At 57.8% G+C, this 19,002-nt stretch overlaps 1 protein-coding gene across 1 annotated transcript in view; it reads right to left on the bottom strand.

Moving 5' to 3' along the window:
• Positions 1-10,921: 10,921 nt before the first annotated feature.
• Positions 10,922-19,002, bottom strand: part of LOC129398790 (regulator of G-protein signaling 3-like) — a 32,438-nt gene continuing 24,357 nt past the window's right edge. Inside the window, 5 exon segments of the mRNA XM_055139759.1 lie at positions 10,922-11,963; positions 13,645-13,811; positions 14,268-14,329; positions 14,606-14,707; positions 17,619-17,683. Coding sequence (XP_054995734.1) covers positions 11,778-11,963; positions 13,645-13,811; positions 14,268-14,329; positions 14,606-14,707; positions 17,619-17,683 — 582 coding nt within the window. The 3' untranslated portion in view covers positions 10,922-11,777.

Genomic DNA, 19,002 nt, shown 5'->3' on the forward strand with positions numbered 1-19,002 from the left:
CTCCTCGGTGTTTGTTAAATAAGCAGCAGAATGAAGAAGAGTCTTCTTAACAAAGGATGCCAGAGAAAATGGGTACCCTAAGGCAAAAACGAGCAAAAAGACTTAACCCACATTTCCTATCTTTCCCAAGAACCAGCGGAACGGATCACTGGTTTGGTATAAAACTCTAAGCCTTTCAATGTATTTATTCTAGCTTAGGAGCCCATACCTGCTATTCTCAGGGCTTACTCCTGGCTCTGCCCTCAGGGATTATTCCTGGTGGGCTTGGGGGGACCATATGGGGTCCTGGGGATCAAACCCCAGTTGGCTGCGTGCCAGACGAGTGCCCTCTTCCCTGTGTTATCATTCCGCCACTCTAAAACTCTTTGAAGAAAGTAAAGGAAAAAGCTCCAGATCGAGGACGTGGTGAGAAGTTCTTTAACGTACAGGGTGATTCATGAAACATAAAAATGATAAAGGTTTGATCAAAGTTTGTTTAGTTTTTTGTTTTGTTTGGTGGCCACACCCTTGGTGCTGAAGGCTGATTTTTAGCTCTGTACTCGGGGGTAACTCCTTGGTGGGGTTTGGGGGACCACATGTGCGTGCCGGGAATCAAACAAATCAAACTGGGTTCGACTGAGAGCAAGACAAACACCATAACTCCTGTACTCCCTCTCTCTCCCTCTCCTCTCTCTCCCTCTCCCCTCTCTCCCTCTCCTCTCTCTCTCCTCTCTCTCCTTCTCTCCCTCTCCTCTCCCCTCTCTCCCTCTCCTCTCCCTCTCCACTCTCTCCCTCTCCCTCCCCCTCTCCCCTCTCCCTCTCCTCTCCCTCTCCTCTCTCTCCCTCTCTCTCCTCTCTCTCCCTCTCCCCCTCCTTTCTCTCTCTCTCTCTCTCCTCTCTCTCCCTCTCTCTCCCTCTCCCTCTCCTCTCTCCCTCTCCCTCTCCTCTCTCTCCCTCTCCCCTCTCTCCCTCTCCCCTCTCTCCCTCTCCCCTCTCTCCCTCTCCTCTCTCTCCCTCTCCCCCTCCTTTCTCTCTCTTCCTCTTCTCTCCCTCTCTCCCTCTTCCCCTCCTTTCTCTCTCTCCCTCTTTCTCTCCTCTCTCTTCCTCTCTCCCTCTCCACTCTCTCCCTCTCCCTCTTCTCTCTCTCTCCTCTCTCCTTTGTCTCCTCTTCTCTGTCTTCTCTCTCGTTCTCTCCCTCTCTCTCTCCCGCCACCTCCCTCTCCTCTCTCCTTTCTCTCCTTTCTCTTCCCTCTCTCTCTCTCCCCTACCCCCATGAAAAAATATTTTGCTCTGCAAAAGGCAAGTTAGGGAGAGAGAAAAAAAAAAGCAATCAGCCGAGAAAAGTCTAGAAATCTGGCAATGGGTTCGTACATAAAACATACATAGAAAGTCTTTCTAATTCCACAGTTATGCACTATTGTTACTGTTATTCTTAGCACCTCCGAGATACACTCGGGGTTTCCTCCTGGCTCTCTGCACAAGGACCCCTCCTGGCCGTGGCTGGGGGACCATGAGGTGGTACCAGAACTTGAACCAAGTTCAGCCACATGCAAACAGCCCGCCTTGAGCCATCTCCCAGCCCTACTTCAGTCTGAAAGCAATCGGTGTCATTAGGAAACAGGCATAAGATGTGAAGAGGCATTTAACAAAGAGGACACACAGGGGCTGGAGCGATAGCACAGCGGGTAGGGCGTTTGCCTTGCACGCGGCCGACCTGGGTTCGATTCCCAGCATCCCATGTGGTCCCCTGAGCACCGCCAGGGGTGATTCCTGAGTGCAGAGCCAGGAGTAATCCCTGTGCATTGCCGGGTGTGACCCAAAAAGCAACATAAATAAATAAATAAATAAATAAATAAATAAATAAATAAATAAACAAACAAACAAATAAATACATACAAAGATGACACAGAGATGGCAAATAAATGCATGGAAAGGTTTCCCCTCTCGCCAGCCATCGGGGAAGGCAAACTGAGGGCTGGATGAAACGCTCCCGCACGGAACAGCGAAAGCACAGCTGGGGGACCAAGTCAGGTGCTGGCGCTGGTGCCGGGAAGTGAGGTCACCGGTGGCCTCGCTGCTCTGAAGGGTCGTGCGGTGGCTTCTTCCGAGTCACACCTGCACTCACTCCACAATCCAGCAGTTGTTCTCCTGGCTGCTTCCCACCGGAGTGATACACACGGGTGTCCACACTCCACCCTCCCTTGCTCAGTCGCGCATGGAAGTGATTTCTCCGTCACTCCAAAGCCAGAACCAGCCCAGACATCCCGGGTCACGCCGGCATGTGTGGGGTCACCCCTGGCACCCCACTCAGCAATCAACATGGCTGAGTTATCAGCGTGACCTACGCAGGCCTCTGGGGGGATTTGGCAGTGCGGGGAGGAGGGGTGGAGCAGGCGGGAGAGCGTCTCATGGCCACGGGGGTGGGTTTCGTTTGTGGAGCGTTTCCCGGAAGGACAGCGGTACGCAGATGGGAGAGCCGTGGCCCCTGGTGTTAGGGCCCCTCGAGCTGGGGCTGGGTCTGAGGCTGACGCAGAGGCCTCGGGGAGCCCTGTGCCGGGACAGGGGTCTGCGACCTCTACTCCCACCCTGACGGAAGGACACAGAGCTGCCGCCCGGGTGCTTCCCCGGCCCCACGCGGGCTCTGACGGGGGGACCTGAGTCCCCTAAAGGTCACTCTTGGGGGAAACTCGGGAAGGCTGATGGGCCTTCCCTGAAATTTCAGTTATTTTATTTTATTGATTTATTTTTTTGCTTTTTATTGGGGGGGTCACACCTGGCGATGGATAGGGGTTACTCCTGGCTCTGCACTCAGGAATCACCCATGGCGGTGCCCAGGGGACCACATGGGATGCTGGGAATCGAACCCGGGTCAGCCGCGTGCAAGGCAAATGCCCTACCCGCTGTACTATTGCTCCAGTCCTCAATTATTTTATTTTAAAATGGCCAAACGATGAGCAACGGAATGACAGTGATGATACAGTGATACAGTGATACTTTTTTTTTTTTTTTTTTTGCTTTTTGGGTCACACCCAGCGATGCTCAGGGGGTTACTCCTGACTTTGCACTCAGGAATTACTCCTGGCAGTGCTTGGGGGACCATATGGGATGCCGGGGATCGAACCCGGGTCGGCCGCATGCAAGGCAAACGCCCTACCCGCTGTGCTATCGCTCCGGCCCCGATACAGTGATACTCTTAAAAAAAATTTTTTTTTTGGATTGAATCATTGTGAGATAAACCGTTTCAAAGCTGGTCATGATCAGGTTTCAGTTCTGCAGTGTTCCAACACCCATCCCTCCACCAGGCTACGTTTCCCAGCACCAGTGTCCCCAGGTTCCCTCCCACCCCCACCCCACAGCCTGTCTCTATGGCAGGCGCTCTCTCTCTCTCTCTCTCTCTCTCTCTCTCTCAATTTTACTTTTTTTTTTCTTTTTGGGTGATACCCGGCAGCGGCGATGCACAGGGGTCACTCCTGGCTCTGCACTCAGAAATTACCCCTAGCGGTGCTCAGGAGACCATATGGGATTCTGGGAATCGAACCCGGGTCCGCCATGTGCAAAGCAAATGCCCTACCTGCTGTGCTATCCTTCCAGCCCAATTTTACATTAAAAAAAAATAATAATAAAACAAAACACTCACCAAAATGCCTTCACTTAGTTTGGGAACTTTCCCCAGCTACGTGGAGCCCCCAGAGTGTTGTGGAGGGGTGTCTCATGGAGCATATTGAGCCCCTTCCGCGGCAGGAACCAAATGCAGTGCACCTCCTCCAGGCCGCCCAGCTCCCTGGCCCTGTAGGAGGGGTGGGAATCGACGCGGCACGGCTGTCTAGCAGAGCTGCAGCCCAGCACGACAACCACCAGGTGTAGGCCTGAGTCTCATTCCCCTCCATGGCCCTAAGAGAAGAGATGGCCTCGGCAGACACTCGGATGCCCCCTCCCCTCCCCAGTGGGTGCCCTTTGCGTCTGCTTCTCACAGTGAAAGGGGCGCTCATTCTATCTGGCCTGATGACTCTCAGTTAAGATGGCACTTCCAGCCTCTCTTGTAATGATGTGTGGACACCTGCCGAAGTGCTGACCCCTGGGAGGTGAGGGAAAGTGTCAGGGCACAGCGAGTCTTCTCTTGGGAAGTAATATGCACCTTTTGTCCCTGGTTCAGCCCCTTTGCCTTCCCATGCATGAAACACAGAAGTGATGGCTGGAGCTCCAGCAGCCATCTCGGAAACAGGTGGCAGCTACTTTTTTTGGAGGTCCAGGATACACCCAACTGTGCCTACCTGGTTCTGTGTTCCAGGGTCACTCCGGGCAGTGCTCAGGGGATCATATGCAGTAGCAGGGTTTGCACCAGGGTTGTGGTGGCTATCGCCACGTGCTAGGCAAGCGCTTCACCATTGTCCTAGTTCTCAGGTCACACAGGAAGCAACACTTTTGAGGATGACCAAGCGACCAAAAATAAGCTTCCTGGTGATCCCAGAGATGCCTCAGTTACTCTGGACTACTTACATCTGAGTTTCCTGTAAGTGAAAGAGATAAAAATTAGTATCTTGCATTTTTTTTCCATGACACAAACATACATTCATTTTATTCACAAACAACCTGGTTTCCTGAAACAATACAAACAGCATGTTCACCAGCAGGAAGTTGGCCATGACCTGGGCACCCCCCCCCCCCCCGCCTCACGGAGACAGCCTTTATTCTGTCACCGTCAGCACGGCCAGGGAAAAAGGGGACTTATTTTCTCTAAGGGAAGTAGCCAGGGTCAGAAATACTGAGATGAGAGCCCCCCCAGATCGAGATGGAGAAACGAACCAATTTTCCGGTTTTGTAAAATCTTCCCTGTTGGAGTGGGGCGGACCCATCCTGGGGGAGTGGGTACCTTGAGAGTGACCTGGGTCTGGGGGCACGGAGGCACTGCTTCCTCCCCTCTGCCCCCCCCTGGGCATCTCACACTGTCTAGGGGGCCTCTCTTGCCTGTTCTCTGAGCTTCACAGTAGAACTCAATCTTGGTACTGTCGCGCTTACCCAGACTACTCTGAGCTTATGCAGTGTAACCCAACTGCTCCGAGATCTTGAATAAGCAATTATTAAGCTCTTACTGTGTGCCGAGGAGATCAGTGCTGGGAGAACAGTGAGCAGTCTTCTGAGTTGAGAGGAAGAGACAGCGATGAATACACATGTCTCCGGAAGCTCCAGCCCCTAACAAGTGCCATAAAAGGAAAATACAAGGCCCTTTGTGAGCAGACGACAGGGACTTCCCTCTAACCAGGGCTATTGGGAGGTCTTCCTGGAAGAAGTGGCATCTCAACTCGGTTCTGACTGGGGGAGAGCGGTTGGGGAGGAGGATAAACCTGATGCTTTATAGAGGTCCTGGAGTGCGTATGCTCTCACTGGATTCAAATCTCAATGACCTCTTGTTGCTGTGTCACTTTGGGCAAAGTACAATAGCTCTGTGACTCCTCTCATCTGAGAAATAAATTTAGTTGATATAACACTGGAATAGCTCTATGATGTGGCAGGCACGGTTCCCAGCACTTTCTTTCCTTTCTTTTCCTTTTTTTTTAATTGAATCACCGTGAGACAGTTACAAGCTTTCATGTTTGGGTTACAATCTCACAATGATCAAACACCCATCCCTCCACCAGTGCACATTCCCCACCACCAATATCCCGGGTATGCCCCCACTTTCCCACCCTCCCCCTGCCTCCATGGCAGACAATATTCCCCATACTCTCCCTCTACTTTTGGGCATCATGGCTTGCAACACAGACACTGAGAAGTCATCATGTTTGGTCCATTATCTACTTTCGGCATGCATCTCTCATCCTGACTGATTCCTCCAGCCATCATTTTCCTAGTGATCCCTTCTCTATTCCATCTGCCTTCTCCCCTCTGCTCATGAAGCAGGCTTCCAGCTATGGGGCAATCCTCCTGGCCCTTGTATCTACCATCCTTGGGTATCAGCCTCATGTGATGTTATTCTATACTCCACAAATGAGTGCAGTCCTTCTATGTCTGTCCCTCTCTTTCTGACTCATTTCACTTAGCATGATACTCTCCATGTTTATCCATTTATAAGCAAATTTCATGACTTCATCTCTCCTAACAGCTGCATAGTATTCCATTGTGTAGATGTACCAAAGTTTCTTTTTTTTTTAGAGTTTATAGTTATTTTTTATTTTTTTATTAGTTTATTTTTAATTAGAGAGTCATTGTGAGGGTACAGTTACAGATCCATACATCTTTGTGCTCATGTTTCCCCCATACAAAGTTCGATAGCCCATCCCTTCACCAGTGCCCATTCTCCACCACCAGTAAACCCAACATCCCTCCCCCCCTCCCCAGTCCCGTCTCCCCCCACCCCACCCTGCCACTATGGCAGGGAATTCCCTTCTGTTCTCTCTCTCTGATTAGGTGTTGTGGTTTGCAATAAAGGTGTTGAGTGGCCATTGTGTTCAGTCTCTAGTCTGTATTCGGCCCGCATCACCCTTCCCCCACATGACCTCCAACCACATTTTATTTTTTTTAAATTTATTTATTTTTAATTAGAGAATCACCGTGAGGGTACAGTTACAGATTTATACACTTTTGTGCTCATACTTCCCTCATACAAAGTTTGGGAACCCATCCCTTCACCAGTGCCCATTTTCCACCACCCGTAAACCCAGTGTCCCTCCCACCCTCCCCAATCCCATCTCCCCCCCACCCCACCCTGCCACTGTGGCAAGGCATTCCCTTCTGTTTTCTCTCTCTAATTAGCTGTTGTGGTTTGCAATAAAGGTGTTGAGTGGCCGCTGTGCTCAGTCTCTAGCCCTCATTCAGCCCGCAACTCCCTTCCCCCACATGGCCTTCGACTACAATGTAGTTGGTGATCGCTTCTCTGAGTTGACCTTTCCCCGGAACGTGAGGCCAGCCTCGAAGCCATGGAGTCAACCTCCTGGTACTTATTTCTACAGTTCTTGGGTGTTAGTCTCCCACTCTGTTATTCTATATACCATAGATGAGTGCAATCTTTCTATGTCTGTCTCTCTCTTTCTGACTCATTTCACTCAGCATGAAACTTTTCATGCCCATCCACTTGACTACAAAATTCTTGACCTCCTTTTTTCTAACAGCTGCATAGTATTCCATTGTATAGATGTACCAAAGTTTCCTCAACCAGTCATCCGTTCTGGGGCATTCGGGTTTTTTCCAGATTCTGGCTATTGTAAACAGTGCTGCGATGAACATACATGTGCAGATGTTGTTTCGATTGTACTTTTTTGCCTCTCTGGGATATATTCCCAGCAGTCCAACCACATTTTACTTGGTGGTCCCTTCCCTGAGTTACCCAGAATGAGAGACCAGCCTCCAAGCCATGGAGACAATCTCCTGGTACTTATTTCTACTATTCTTGGACGTTAGTCTTATAGTCTATTATTCTATATTCCACAGATGAGTGCAATCTTTCTATGTCTGTCTCTCTCTTTCTGACTCATTTCACTTAGCATGATACTTTCCATGTTGATCCACTTATATGCAAATGTCATGACCTCATTTTTTCTGACAGCTGCATAGTATTCCATTGTATAGATGTACCAGAGTTTCTTCAACCAGTCATCTGTTCTAGGGCACTCGGGTTTTTTCCAGATTCTGGCTATTGTAAACAGTGCTGTGGTGAACATATAAGTGCATATGTCACTTCGACTATACTTTTTGGCTTTTCTGGGATATATTCCCAGCAGTGGTATTGCTGGGTCAAATGGGAGCTCAACCTCTAGTTTTTTGAGAATCGTCCATACTGTTTTCCAAAAGGGCTGAACTAGCCGGCATTCCCACCAGCAGTGTAGAAGGGTCCCTTTCTCCCCACATCCTCTCCAACAGCGGTTGCTTTTGTTCTTTTGGATGTGTGTTAGTCTCTGTGGTGTGAGGTGGTATCTCATGGTTGTTTTGATCTGCATCTCTCTGACGATTAGTGATGTAGAGCACTTTTTCATGTGCCTTTTGGCCATTCGTATCTCTTCCTTGGTAAAGTTTCTGTTCATTTCTTCGCCCCATTTTTTGATGGGGTTGGAGATGTACCAAAGTTTCTTTAACCAGTCATCTAGGGACTCTGTTTTAGGGACTCGGGTTGTTTCCATATTTTGGCTATTGTGAACAGTCCCAGCACTTTCTTGAGCTCTTTTCGTTTTGTTGTGTTGTGTTGTGTTATGTTGTTTGCTTTTTAGGTCACACCCGGCAAGACTCCTGGCTCTGCACTCAGGAATTACTCCTGGTGGTGCTTGGGGGACCATATGGGCTGCTGGGAATCAAACCTGGGTCAGCCGAGTGCAAGGCAAATGCCTTACCTGCTGTGCTGTGGCTCCAGCCCCTTTACCACCTCTCCTAACCCTTAGCCCTGGTGGGTTCCTAGGGAGCAGGGGGGAGGTCCTCCTCCCCCACAGCCCTGCCAGATGTGCTGCAGCTGCTGCTGCCGCCTCCCAGTCCCAACACGGCACAGGGGCCAAGGGCCCTTCTGAAGCTCAGTGTCCCTTAGCGGGGGGCGGGGGGAGGCTGCGGAGGGAGGGAGAGGCCTGGACATGGGGCGGGATGAGACAGGCTCTCAAGGACAGGAAGAGAGTGACCACGGCCAGGGGGCTGGGGTGGGGAGCAGGCCAAAGGACCAGGTGGTAGGGGAAGGGAGGAGGGGGTGGGGAATCTGGAGGCGGGGCTCAAGGGGAGCAGGGAGGGGTAAAGACCGAATGCAGGGGGCTGACGTGGTAAGAGACCCAGGGCGGGCGCTCCCCTCACCCCACCCTACCTCGAGAACATCAGAAGGGGCCTGGAGAGTGGGTCAGGCGCTTGTGGCCTCTCTGGATTCAGTCCCCGGTACCCCCTCGGGTCCCCAGAGCCCATCAGAAATGATCCCTGAGCACAGAGTCGGGAGTAAGCTCTGAGCACCTCCAGGTGTGGCCCCAACATGTAAAACATTAAGAACTGTAATCTGCAGGCAAGCTCAGATGATGGCGAGCCCCGTCCTAGGGGGACGCAGGCCCAGAGAGGGACTCCAGCGGTGGACAGCGGGGCTCTCCCTGTCCGTGGTCAGGCCACGGGGCCCAGGGGGCGTGGCCTGGAGGGGCACTGACCCGCCCCAAGGCTCACTGAGGTCGGCATGACGGGCACATGCCAAAGCCCCTCCCACTGGCGCCCGACTGCGGGGCACTGCCCCCCTGCTCTCTCCCTGGCCCCCTTGGCGTGTTATCTGCCCGCTGGCCAGGCCGGGCTATTTCTGACTCACTCCCAGGGACAGGCTGGCTCTGTCCCCCAGCACGGCTGTTCCTGGATAGATGACGGGGCTCTGGGGCCCGACCCTCCAGGCTGTGCGTTGGCCGCAGCTGGGGTCTGCACCCCCGAGAACTGCCACCGTCCGTGCCCCGAGCGGGACACAGCCAGACTCAGCCTCTCCCCACCCCCGACACCACCCAGCGCGCGCGTCCGTCTCAGATGCGTTAAGTCTTAGATTTGGAAGCTGGAACCCAGCGCGGTTGTGCGGGTCCCTGAGCCCGAGGGCCTGGTGCCAGGATCTGGCCCTTCCTTCCCACCGCAGGCTTCCCATCTGTGGAATGGGCCCGGGCCCCCCAGGCAGAGCCCCCTCGGGAGCTACTCCATGGAAGGCGCTGCGAACACTGGCCAGGTGAGAACCGCAGCTGAGGGGCGGGCCAGGCGCTGACGGCCGGGCCAGGTGCGGCTCCAGCCCCTGGTCCCCTGCCAAGGCCGCTCTGAGGCCAGAGGCCCGGGGCGTGAGTCATGGAAAGCAGACGGAGCAGGGGGAATGGGGATTCCAGATGCCTGACTGGATGCTCCTGGAGTTTGGTTTCCATGGCAACTTAGGAGCGGGCCAGGGGGCCTCGCCCAAGGGAAGCTGAATCCCAAAGCCCCAAGGACAGGGGAGGGGCGTGGCTGGGAGGGGCGTGGCCTCAAGGCCTTAGCCCCGGGGGTCAGAATGGCCGGTACTCGGAGGCCCACTCGGGCCGAGCCCCAGGTGGGGACACGCGTGATGTGACTGCCCTCAGGTGTCCCCGAGGTCGGGCCCCCAGACTCCCAGGCCTGGATGGCATCTGGAGGCCCCAAACTGGGGGCTCCATCCTGCTCCCCCTGCTTTGCAGTGTCCCGAGAGTGGGAAGGACGGTCCTACGCAAAGCCACCCGCAGCCCCACGGGCAGTGCCAAGGCCCTGGGGCCCGGCGGGAGTGCCGGGCATAAAAGAGGTAATGAACTGGCCTCCAGATCCGGTCCTGGACATTGCGGGGGGTGGGGGGGTGGGGGGGAGAAGAGCGGAGACAGGCTGCCCTCCTGCAGGGCTCACCCCTGGGGTGCACGGACCTGGAGCTCCGCACCCATCCCCTCTCCCCCTCCACATTGCACCCCTCTTCGTGTGGGCGGGGAGGAGGGGGTTGACCCTAGCAACAGCTTGGCCAGGGCCCGCCCCCTGGAAAGTAGGATTCAGACCAGGAACCCTCCAAGCCAACACCAGACCCCACCTGCCCCCTCCCTCCTCTCTGGCCCCCTCCTCCTCTCCTGAGCCCCCTCAATCCCCTAAACCACCCTTGTGGCCTCTGACAGGAGCCTGGGTGGGGCCAGGAAGCAGACTCAAAGGGCTGCAGTGCACACTCCAGCTCTGCACGGACCCCCGAACCCCCCCCCCAGGCGTGGCCCCCAACCCCAAGGACCAGAAAAGAGTCACTTAGAAATCTCAGATGAAGCGGGACAGAGATGTGGGGGGAACGGGCTGAAGGCCACATGGTTAGTCTCGCGGGAGCCAGCGGCCCCCGGCCCCAGCTGCCCTGCCTCGCAGCTTCCCCCCACCCTCACCCCCCTGCCCAGGAGTTTGGGGGCAGGTGACGAAGAGAAGAGGACGCCGGAGTGACCAGACGTCCGGCCACGCCAACCACCCCCCCCCACGCCCAGGCCCGAGTCATGGCGCACAGACTGGGTCGGGAACAAGTAACACAGGACTTTTATTTGCTCCAGAACTGGGCTGCTGTGTGGTCAGAGGGGGGGGGCCACGCTTTCCCAGAGCGCCCCCCCTGGAGGGGCCCCCTCCCCCAGGGAGGCTGGATTTCTGGGTGAGGTCAGTCCCGAAGGCCTTGCACCCGCAGCGCCGGAAGCCCACCACCGGCGAGGCACCCCCCCACCCCCGTCCTTCCGAGGGGGGGCGGCCACCGGCTGGGCTGGACGGTGCTAGCGAGGCGGCCGTTCAAATATTGCACTTGGAGATTCGGAGAGTTGATGAGGCAAAGGTTTTCCTAGGCCCGGTCGCTGTGCCAAGCATCCCACTACTATTTAAATAAATAAGACCTGGGCTGGGGGGGCGGGGTGGTGGGGTGGGAGTGGGGGGCCCAGGCTGTGAGCCCCGGCAGCGACGTCCCGGGAGAGCCCCCCGAGTCCAGTCCCCCCACTCTCCTGCCACGGCCATCCTCGTCGTCCTGCTCCTCCTGGTCACTGTCGCCAGTTCTGGAAGGAACTTGGTCAATGCAGAGTCGAGTCGGTCTCAGGATCCTGCCGGGCCGGGAGCCTGGGGGCCCCCCTCGTACCGGGGCAGCGGGGACCCAGCCAGGGCCCGTGCCTCGACTCCTCCAGCGGGCGGCCGCCCGGGCCTCTCTTGGGTCCAGGCCTGGAATCCAGAGCTCCGTCCATCCGTCTGTCCATCCGTCTGTCTGTCTGTCTGTCTGCAGACGCAGCCTCCGGGGAGGAGGGGGGCTGGCCGGTCCGCCCTCCGTCCATCCGTCCTCGGTCAGGGGCCCAGGCTGCCTGGTGTGCACGCTGAGCTGCGCGGAGCCGGGGCGCCCCCTAGAGCGGGGGGCTCAGCTTCTTCTGGTTAATGAGGTCCAGGTAGAGGTCGGAGCGGAGGAAGCGCGGGTACGAGTCCTTCTCCATGAGCCCGAAGATGCGCTTCTGCGCCAGGTCGAAGCAGCTGCGCGTGACACACTGCAGGTTCTCCTTGGTGTGTTCCCGGGTGTACGAGTCCAGGTTCACCTGCGGGGGGCGGGGGGCACACATCAGGGCCGAGTGGCGTGGGGTGGGCACCCCTATCACACCAGGAAGCATCACACGCAGAGACCCCCCCCCCCCGGGGAAAGCCAGGTGGGCCCAGGGCGGGTGGGAACTCCCCAGTGTGCTCCCGGGGGGGGGGTCTCAGCCACAGGGCCACGGATACGGGCCTGAACCCCGGCATGCTCTCTCCTGCCCCTCCCTGAATGAATGAAAGCAGCAATCCTCAAACCTCGCTGGCAGCCGTCCTGACGGGCCCTTCACACAAAAGAGCTACCATGTGTCTGGCACGCAGCCCACGTGGAAACCAACCAACCGCCTCCTACCTCGCTCCCTCGCTCCCTCCCTCCCTCCTTCCTTCTTTCCTCTCTCCTTCCTTCCCTCCTTTCTTCCTTCCCTCCCTCCCTTCATTCCTTTCTTCCCTCCTTCCCTCCCTATTTCCTTCCTTTCCTCCCTTCTTTTTTTTTTTTTGGGGTCACACCCAGCGATGCTCAGGGGTTACTCCTGGCTCTGCACTCAGGAATTACTCCTGGTGGTGCTTGGGGGGCCATATGGGATGCCAGGAATCTAACTCGGGTTGGCCACATGAAAGGCAAATGCCCTACCCACTGTGCTATCGCTCCGGCCCCCCCTCCCTCCTTCTTTCCTCCCTCCCTCCCTTCTTCCTTCCTTCTTTCCTCCCTCCCTCCTTCCTTCCTTCCTTCCTTCCTTCCTTCCTTCCTTCCTTCCTTCCTTCCTTCCTTCCTTCCTTCCTTCCTTCCTTCCTTCCTTCCTCTCTCCCTCCTTCCTTTCCTCTCCTTCCTTCCCTCCCTCCCTTTGTTCCTTTCTTCCTCCCTTTCTTTCTTCCCTCCTTCCCTGTTTCCTTCCCTTCCTCCCTTCTTTCCCTCCCTCCCTCCTTCCTTCTTAATTTTTAATTTTAAAAAATGTTTAAATTTTATTCTATTTTTTATTCACCATGAGATACAGCGATAGTTTTCATGATTGAGTTTCAGTCATAAAATGACCGAACACCCATCCCTCCACCCGTTTACACTTTCCACCACCAGTGTGCCCAGTATCCCTCCCACCGCCCCCCCTCCCCATCCTGCTCCCCGCCTCTAGGACAGGCACCTTCCTTCTTACTCTCTCTCTCCTTTTACGCATCATGGCTCGCAATACAGGTACTGAGAGGCCGCCATGTCCGGTCCTCAGCCTACTCTCAGCACACATCTCCCATCCCGAGGGATCCCTGCAGCCATCACTGACTCAGTGGTCCCTTCCCCAGCCCCTCTGCCTGCTCCCCCAGCACTTGAGGCCGAGGCCGAGGCCGGCTTCCCTCCCTCCCTCCCTCCCTCCCTCCCTCCCTCCCTCCCTTCCTTCCTTCTTTAGGACAAGGCTTGGGGGCCACAATGGGCAATGCTCAGGGTTTCTCCTGGCTCTGTGCTCGGGGCTCACTCCTGTGGATGCTCAGGTGAGCACTTTGCAAGGCCAGGGGCGGAACCTGTCCCGGCTGCCGTCCCAGGCTCTGTCCCCACCCAGCCCGTCCGATCTGTGTCTCCCCTGGACCTCTGCTTGCTTCCTCTCCACCCTGGGTGGCGGTTCAGGCTTCTGCGCTCCCCGAGCTCCCCTCACGTGCAGGGCCGCTGCGGGTGGGGGTGGGCGGGCCGAGTGGGGGGGGGGTCCCTACCTCCTTGCAGGCCTGGATGGCTATGTACTCTGCGAAGATCTTCTTGGCCTTGGCTGCCAGCTTGGACTGCGACTTGACCTTCTTGAAGTCCTCACAGGCCAGCCAGAACTCCAGGTTCTCCTCGCTAAACTCCGTGCGCAGAAAGGTCTGGAACACGGCTAAGCCATCTGCAGGGAGAAGCCCCCCACCCGGGGTGAGCAGCTGCTCCCCCTGCGGGGGGGGACCCTCCCAGTTCCCCGAAACAGGGAACACAGGGACAGAATGCCAGCCAGCCCTGCCCCGTGTCCCGTGTGTGTGTGTGTGTGTGTGTGTGTGTGTGTGTGTTTGTGTGTTAGGGGGGCTGACCACATCTCCCTGCGGGGAACCTCAGTCTTGTCACCGGGAGCCCTTTGGGTACAGAGGGGCAGGTTTGAGGCCTGGGTACGTGGAAATGTTTGCTGTTATTCTGGGACTATGGGCCTGGGCAGGTCCCAGCGGCCTGCGCGGGCAGTGCCAGTTCCCGCGGGCAGGGAGGGGTTGGCAGCTCGCGGGCCCAGGAGAGCCGGGAGAGGCGGGCAGGCCGGAGCAGGAGCGGGCGAGGGCAGGGCGGCGGGCAGACAGCGCGGGCCCGGGGCCCCACTTACACTTGTGAAGCAGGAGCTTCTCCAAGGACTCGCCCCACTTGAGAGCTTCCTCCGAGGTGGGCCTGGTGGATGGAGAAAGGGGTGCAGTGAGGACGCGCCAGATTGGGGGGGGGGCCCGGGGGACGGACACAAGGAGATGGGGCTGTTAGCTGGCCCAGGCGGCAGAGTCACCCCCTTCTCGGAACCCCAGTCCCCGCCTCCGCGCCGGCCCAGCAGCTGTGCCCAAGTCTCCCGGCCCCGATGAAACCCACCCAACTCCGAGCGCTCCCTGGGGGCGGGAGGCCCGTGCGTAAGTTTGGGGCGCGCGCGCGCGCGCGCACCGGGAGCTCAACACCTACTTGAGCGACTTCATCACTTTGTCCCCCTTGACGGCGGACTGCGCCCCGGGAGACTCGTTGCGCCGCCGGAAGATGCCCAGTTTGTTCTTCATGTCCTTGGCCCTGCAGGGGCAGAAGCAAAGAAAGGGTCGGCGTTGGAGGGGCGGGGGGTGCCGGGCGAGGCGCGCGCGCTCGGGGCGCGGGCACCTACTCCTTCATCGTGTGCCGCCGCTGCAGGCTGCCGTGGCGGGGCAGGTACATGCCGCGGAGCATCTCCGGGGGGCCGGGGGTCGCAGGCGCACCCGTGCCCGGCTCCGGCCCGAGCGCACGCACGCACGCAGGGCTCCCGGGCCGCCGACCGACTGCGCCCGCCGCCCGGCCCGCGGGGCCGCGGCTCGGACGGGAGGAGCCAGGAAATGGGAGGGCCCGCGGGCTGGGGCGAGAGGCGGGGGGCTCGGTCCCCGCCCACCCCGAGCGGCAGCCTGTGAAAGGGGCATGTGTCTGCGGGCCGGCCCCGCGCCAGCGCCCGCGAGCCCCGCCCGGCCTGCCCGTTCCCATGGCAGCGCCGGGGAGGAGGAGAAACAAGGCAGCAAACTGCCGGGCTCGGCCAGCCCGCCCGACCGGCGGGACCCGCTATTTTTAGCCCAGAAACCCATTTTTAGCGCGGCCGCTCGGCCCGCCCCGCCGCGCACGGAGCTGCAGCGCGCAAGGGGTTAAACGCCCGCCCCTCTCCCCGGGCGCCTCCCCCAGCTTCCCGCGCCCGCTCCGGACGCGTCCCCAGTGCCTCTTGCGGGGTGGCCCTAAGCTGGGGTGCAGTTTCGCCAACTGCCAAGCATCTCACCGGGGCGTCCCAAGGCCCTGAAATCATTGTTGCCTTAAAAAAAAATTTTTTTTTTTAAAGACATTATTATCACCATCACTTTATGACTGGCGGGACCATACCCAGAGGCGCGCAGGGGCTACATTCTTATTCCCAGTAGGGAAGGGGGGGTAGGGGGTGGCCCTCCAGAATGCAAAATATGCACTCGTCCTTTTGAGCAATCTCCCCGGCCCCGGCAGCACGGGATTTGTGAAGAAATCTTTTTTGTTGTTGTTGTTTGGTTTGGTTTTAAAAAGCTTTACTTTAGGACAGGCTGGAACGAAGCTGAGATTTTTAATGTATCCGTCACCCCCCATCACAAACCTAAGCAAACACCCGACTGAGAAGTAGGCACGGCTCAGCCTCCCCTCGTGTGTTTGAAGTTTGTACTTCCGGAGTGATTTTTGAGTTGCCAGCTGTGCAGAGCTCTGAACTCCCTGCGCTCCCCCTACCCCCCCCCCTTCATTCCCCACCCCTTGGAATTAAGGGCAGGGGAAGGCTGCAGCTGAAGTTCTGGGTTCGGACCTCCCGGAGTTTGAATCCCACCTCCAGCACGTAGCAGCTCTGGGTCCTAGGCTCTCACGGAGCCCCTCTTAAAGCCAAACTTTCTCTCACACACAGGGATATCCTGTGTGCTGGGGGAGCTTCTGGGACTCCCCCAGCAGAGACAAGGGTGGGGAGGGAAGCACGTGGGGTGGGATTAGAAGGAGAATGCTCCCCCTGCCTCCTGCCCCACCCCACCCCTGGAAAAACTCAGGTGTGTGGAGTATCGGGAGGACTCGCCAGGGACCCGCGCCCAGGATGTGTGAAAGATAATCCTCACCCACGCCCTGCTCTTCCCTGGCCCCGAGGGCGGTCTCGCCCCCTGGCATGCCTCCCATTCAGTGCAAAGTGCTCACTAGCCCCTACTAAAGAGGAAACAGACAGGCAGCATCCTTCTGAAGGAGACCCTAGACCCCAGACTCCAGCCTTCCTGCCCTGCACTCTGAGTCGGGGGTGGGGGGTGGGGGGGTGGCGGGGAGGTGCTGGGTTTCAAATACGGCTTTCCTTCCGGGGCACCTGCCATTCTGCCATGTGGTGCCCCTGCTCTGGGGCCACCGTGCAGGAGAGACTGAGGGACAGAGAAGGGTGGACAGATGGGGGTGTGGGGGTGTGGGGGGGTGTGGGCTTGAGGTCCAGCCAGTGCGCAGCCTCTCTCAGTCAGGGCTCTGGGTGGATGCTGAATCCAATTGTTCTCTGCTGCCCACCTAGGCTCAATGTGTGTGTGTGTGTGTGTGTGTGTGTGTGTGTGTGTGTGTGTGTGGTGTGACTATCCAAGACTTGAAGAACACTCAATAAAACTCGTAAGTCTGGGGGCTGGAGCGATAGCACAGCGGGTTGGCCATTTGCTGAGCACCACCAGGAGTAATTCCCGAGTGCAGAGCCAGGAGTAAGCTCTCAGCATCGCTGGGTGTGACCCCCAAAGCAAAAACAAACAAACAAAAAACCTCCTAGGTCTGAACTTCAGGTGTTCAGTCGGCAGTGCCTGCTTGGACAAGAGGCTAAGTTGTTCTCAATCCGCCCCAGCAAGCCTTCCCCCGCCCTGCCCCGTCCCTGGGAGCTCCGTGAACCCGAGTCTAGACCCCAGGGTCTGTGCGAAGGGCTGTTTCTGTCTGTTTCGCCTTCCCTAGAAAGTGTGAGTGCTCCCGACAGCAGAGTGAGAGAAACCAACCCAAGCTGCAAGAAACTGGAGAGAGCAGAGGAACTGGGACCAGAAAGAGTTTCTAGGATGGTGGAGCCCAGCCAAGGTCAGGGCCAAGAAGTCTGCAGAGGCATCTGAAAGGACTTTCCCCCCAGGAGCTGGGCCAGGAAAAAGCTGGACGCGCCCAGCCCTACGCTCCGTGGGCCAGCAGCGCCCTCTCCTGGCAATGCCGGAGACTGCAGGCACTACACAGCTCACCGGTGGGAAGGGGCGGGGTCGTGCCCTGTGGCTTGCAGGTACCTGCCCTGGGGGCAGCAGTGCTGGCTGGCTCCAGGCCACCCACCCCAGCCCGGCTCCATGGCTAAGTCCCACCCTCCTGCTGTTCACCGGTGTCTGCGGGGTGCAGGAAGGGGGTGCCCCTTCTCCCCACCCTCCTATGGGAGGCGAGGCAAGCCCATGAGTGCAGTGGGAGGGCTGGGAACTGCCCAACGTACAGGTTTTTGCTCTTTCTCTTCCGCGACGCTTCATCGTCATCCCCAACTGTGTCGGGTCCGCTCATCTGTGGAGAAAAGACAGGGGCGCTGATGGGGGAGGCGTCTGGTGGGGGAGCACCCTGCCCTGGGGCTGTCCTCTGGCACCCTGCACCAGCTACAGTGTAGCACCAGCTACAGCAGCCGGCTCCACCCCCGCTGCCCCCCAGCCTCCATGCCTCAGCTTCAAGCTCAGGGTCAGACAGCTGAGCTGGTTCCTTCCAGGTTCTGGGGTTCCAGGCGCACCTGGGCCGGTAGGTGGTATGCAAAGCGCCTGGCAGCCCCGCCCCCTCCGGCCACTAAGCTCCCAGGGGCTCCCAAGAACCTCCGGGCAATGGTCAAACCCCGCCCCCCCAATAGCGGGACCTACAGGGGTTACTGTTGCCAGATCTGAGGGAGAAGGAAGTGCTTTACTTGGGGCAGGTTCCCTCCTGCATGCCACGTGGTCCTCTGAGCACTGAGTTGAGAGTAGCCCCCCCCTCCCCTTGTCTGTCCCACTGGTCTCAAATCCTTCAGCTCAGGGATCTCTTTCCCACCCTGTTCCCTCTCTGAAGGCCTGGCACATATTCTTCCTCCAATCTTCTCCTTTTCCGAGCACCCAGGCCCTCAGTCAGCTACATAAAGGCCTTCTCCTCCGGGAAGCCCTCTCTGATGGTCAGACCAAATTTGTGCTTCTTTCCGCCCTTTGAAGGTCTCCGTCACACCCCAGAATGACTTATGCCGAGTCCACCCCTTCTTTTCAATGGACTCTGTCTACCTGGAGGCCCTTCACCTGGGTACCCAGCACGCAAGAAGAGTTTGGCAGACAGCCGTGCATGCATGGCTGATGCGTCCAACACGGAGCAGGAAGGGAGTGGCGGGTGGGTCTGGGGGCCACTGCTTCCGCTCCTGGGCTGCACGGAGCCGGCAGTTCCCACCCACCAGCCCTCCTCCTCTTGGTCCCTCACCCTTGCTCCTCCCCTGCAGGCCAGGCCAGCCTCCCACCGCCTTTGCCAGGCTGCCCGCTGCCCCTCACCCTGCCCAGGCCTGGCCCTCTGCCTCCAAGGAGACACACGGGACCCCGCAGTGCTGCCCTCACACCCCCCGGCCCCAGCACACCAGGGGTCACGGAGCCAGCAGAACAGCTGGCCTTGGCCATGGCCTCCCAAGAAAGGCCAGAAGGCTACCAGGCGTGCCTTCACTCGGACTCCTCACGAGCCCCACTCCGGGCCTCTCTTGGGTACAGCAAAGAAGAGGGGCTAAGCCTCACAACGCTGTCTAAGAAAGCGACCTTATTCCAGATGCAGCCAGCAGGGGGAGCTACTAGCTTCAGTGATGCACCCACGGGTGGGTCTGTGGCTGGATGCAC

Source organism: Sorex araneus, chromosome 1 (assembly GCF_027595985.1).
Source record: "Sorex araneus isolate mSorAra2 chromosome 1, mSorAra2.pri, whole genome shotgun sequence".
NCBI classification, from domain to species: Eukaryota; Metazoa; Chordata; class Mammalia; order Eulipotyphla; family Soricidae; genus Sorex; species Sorex araneus.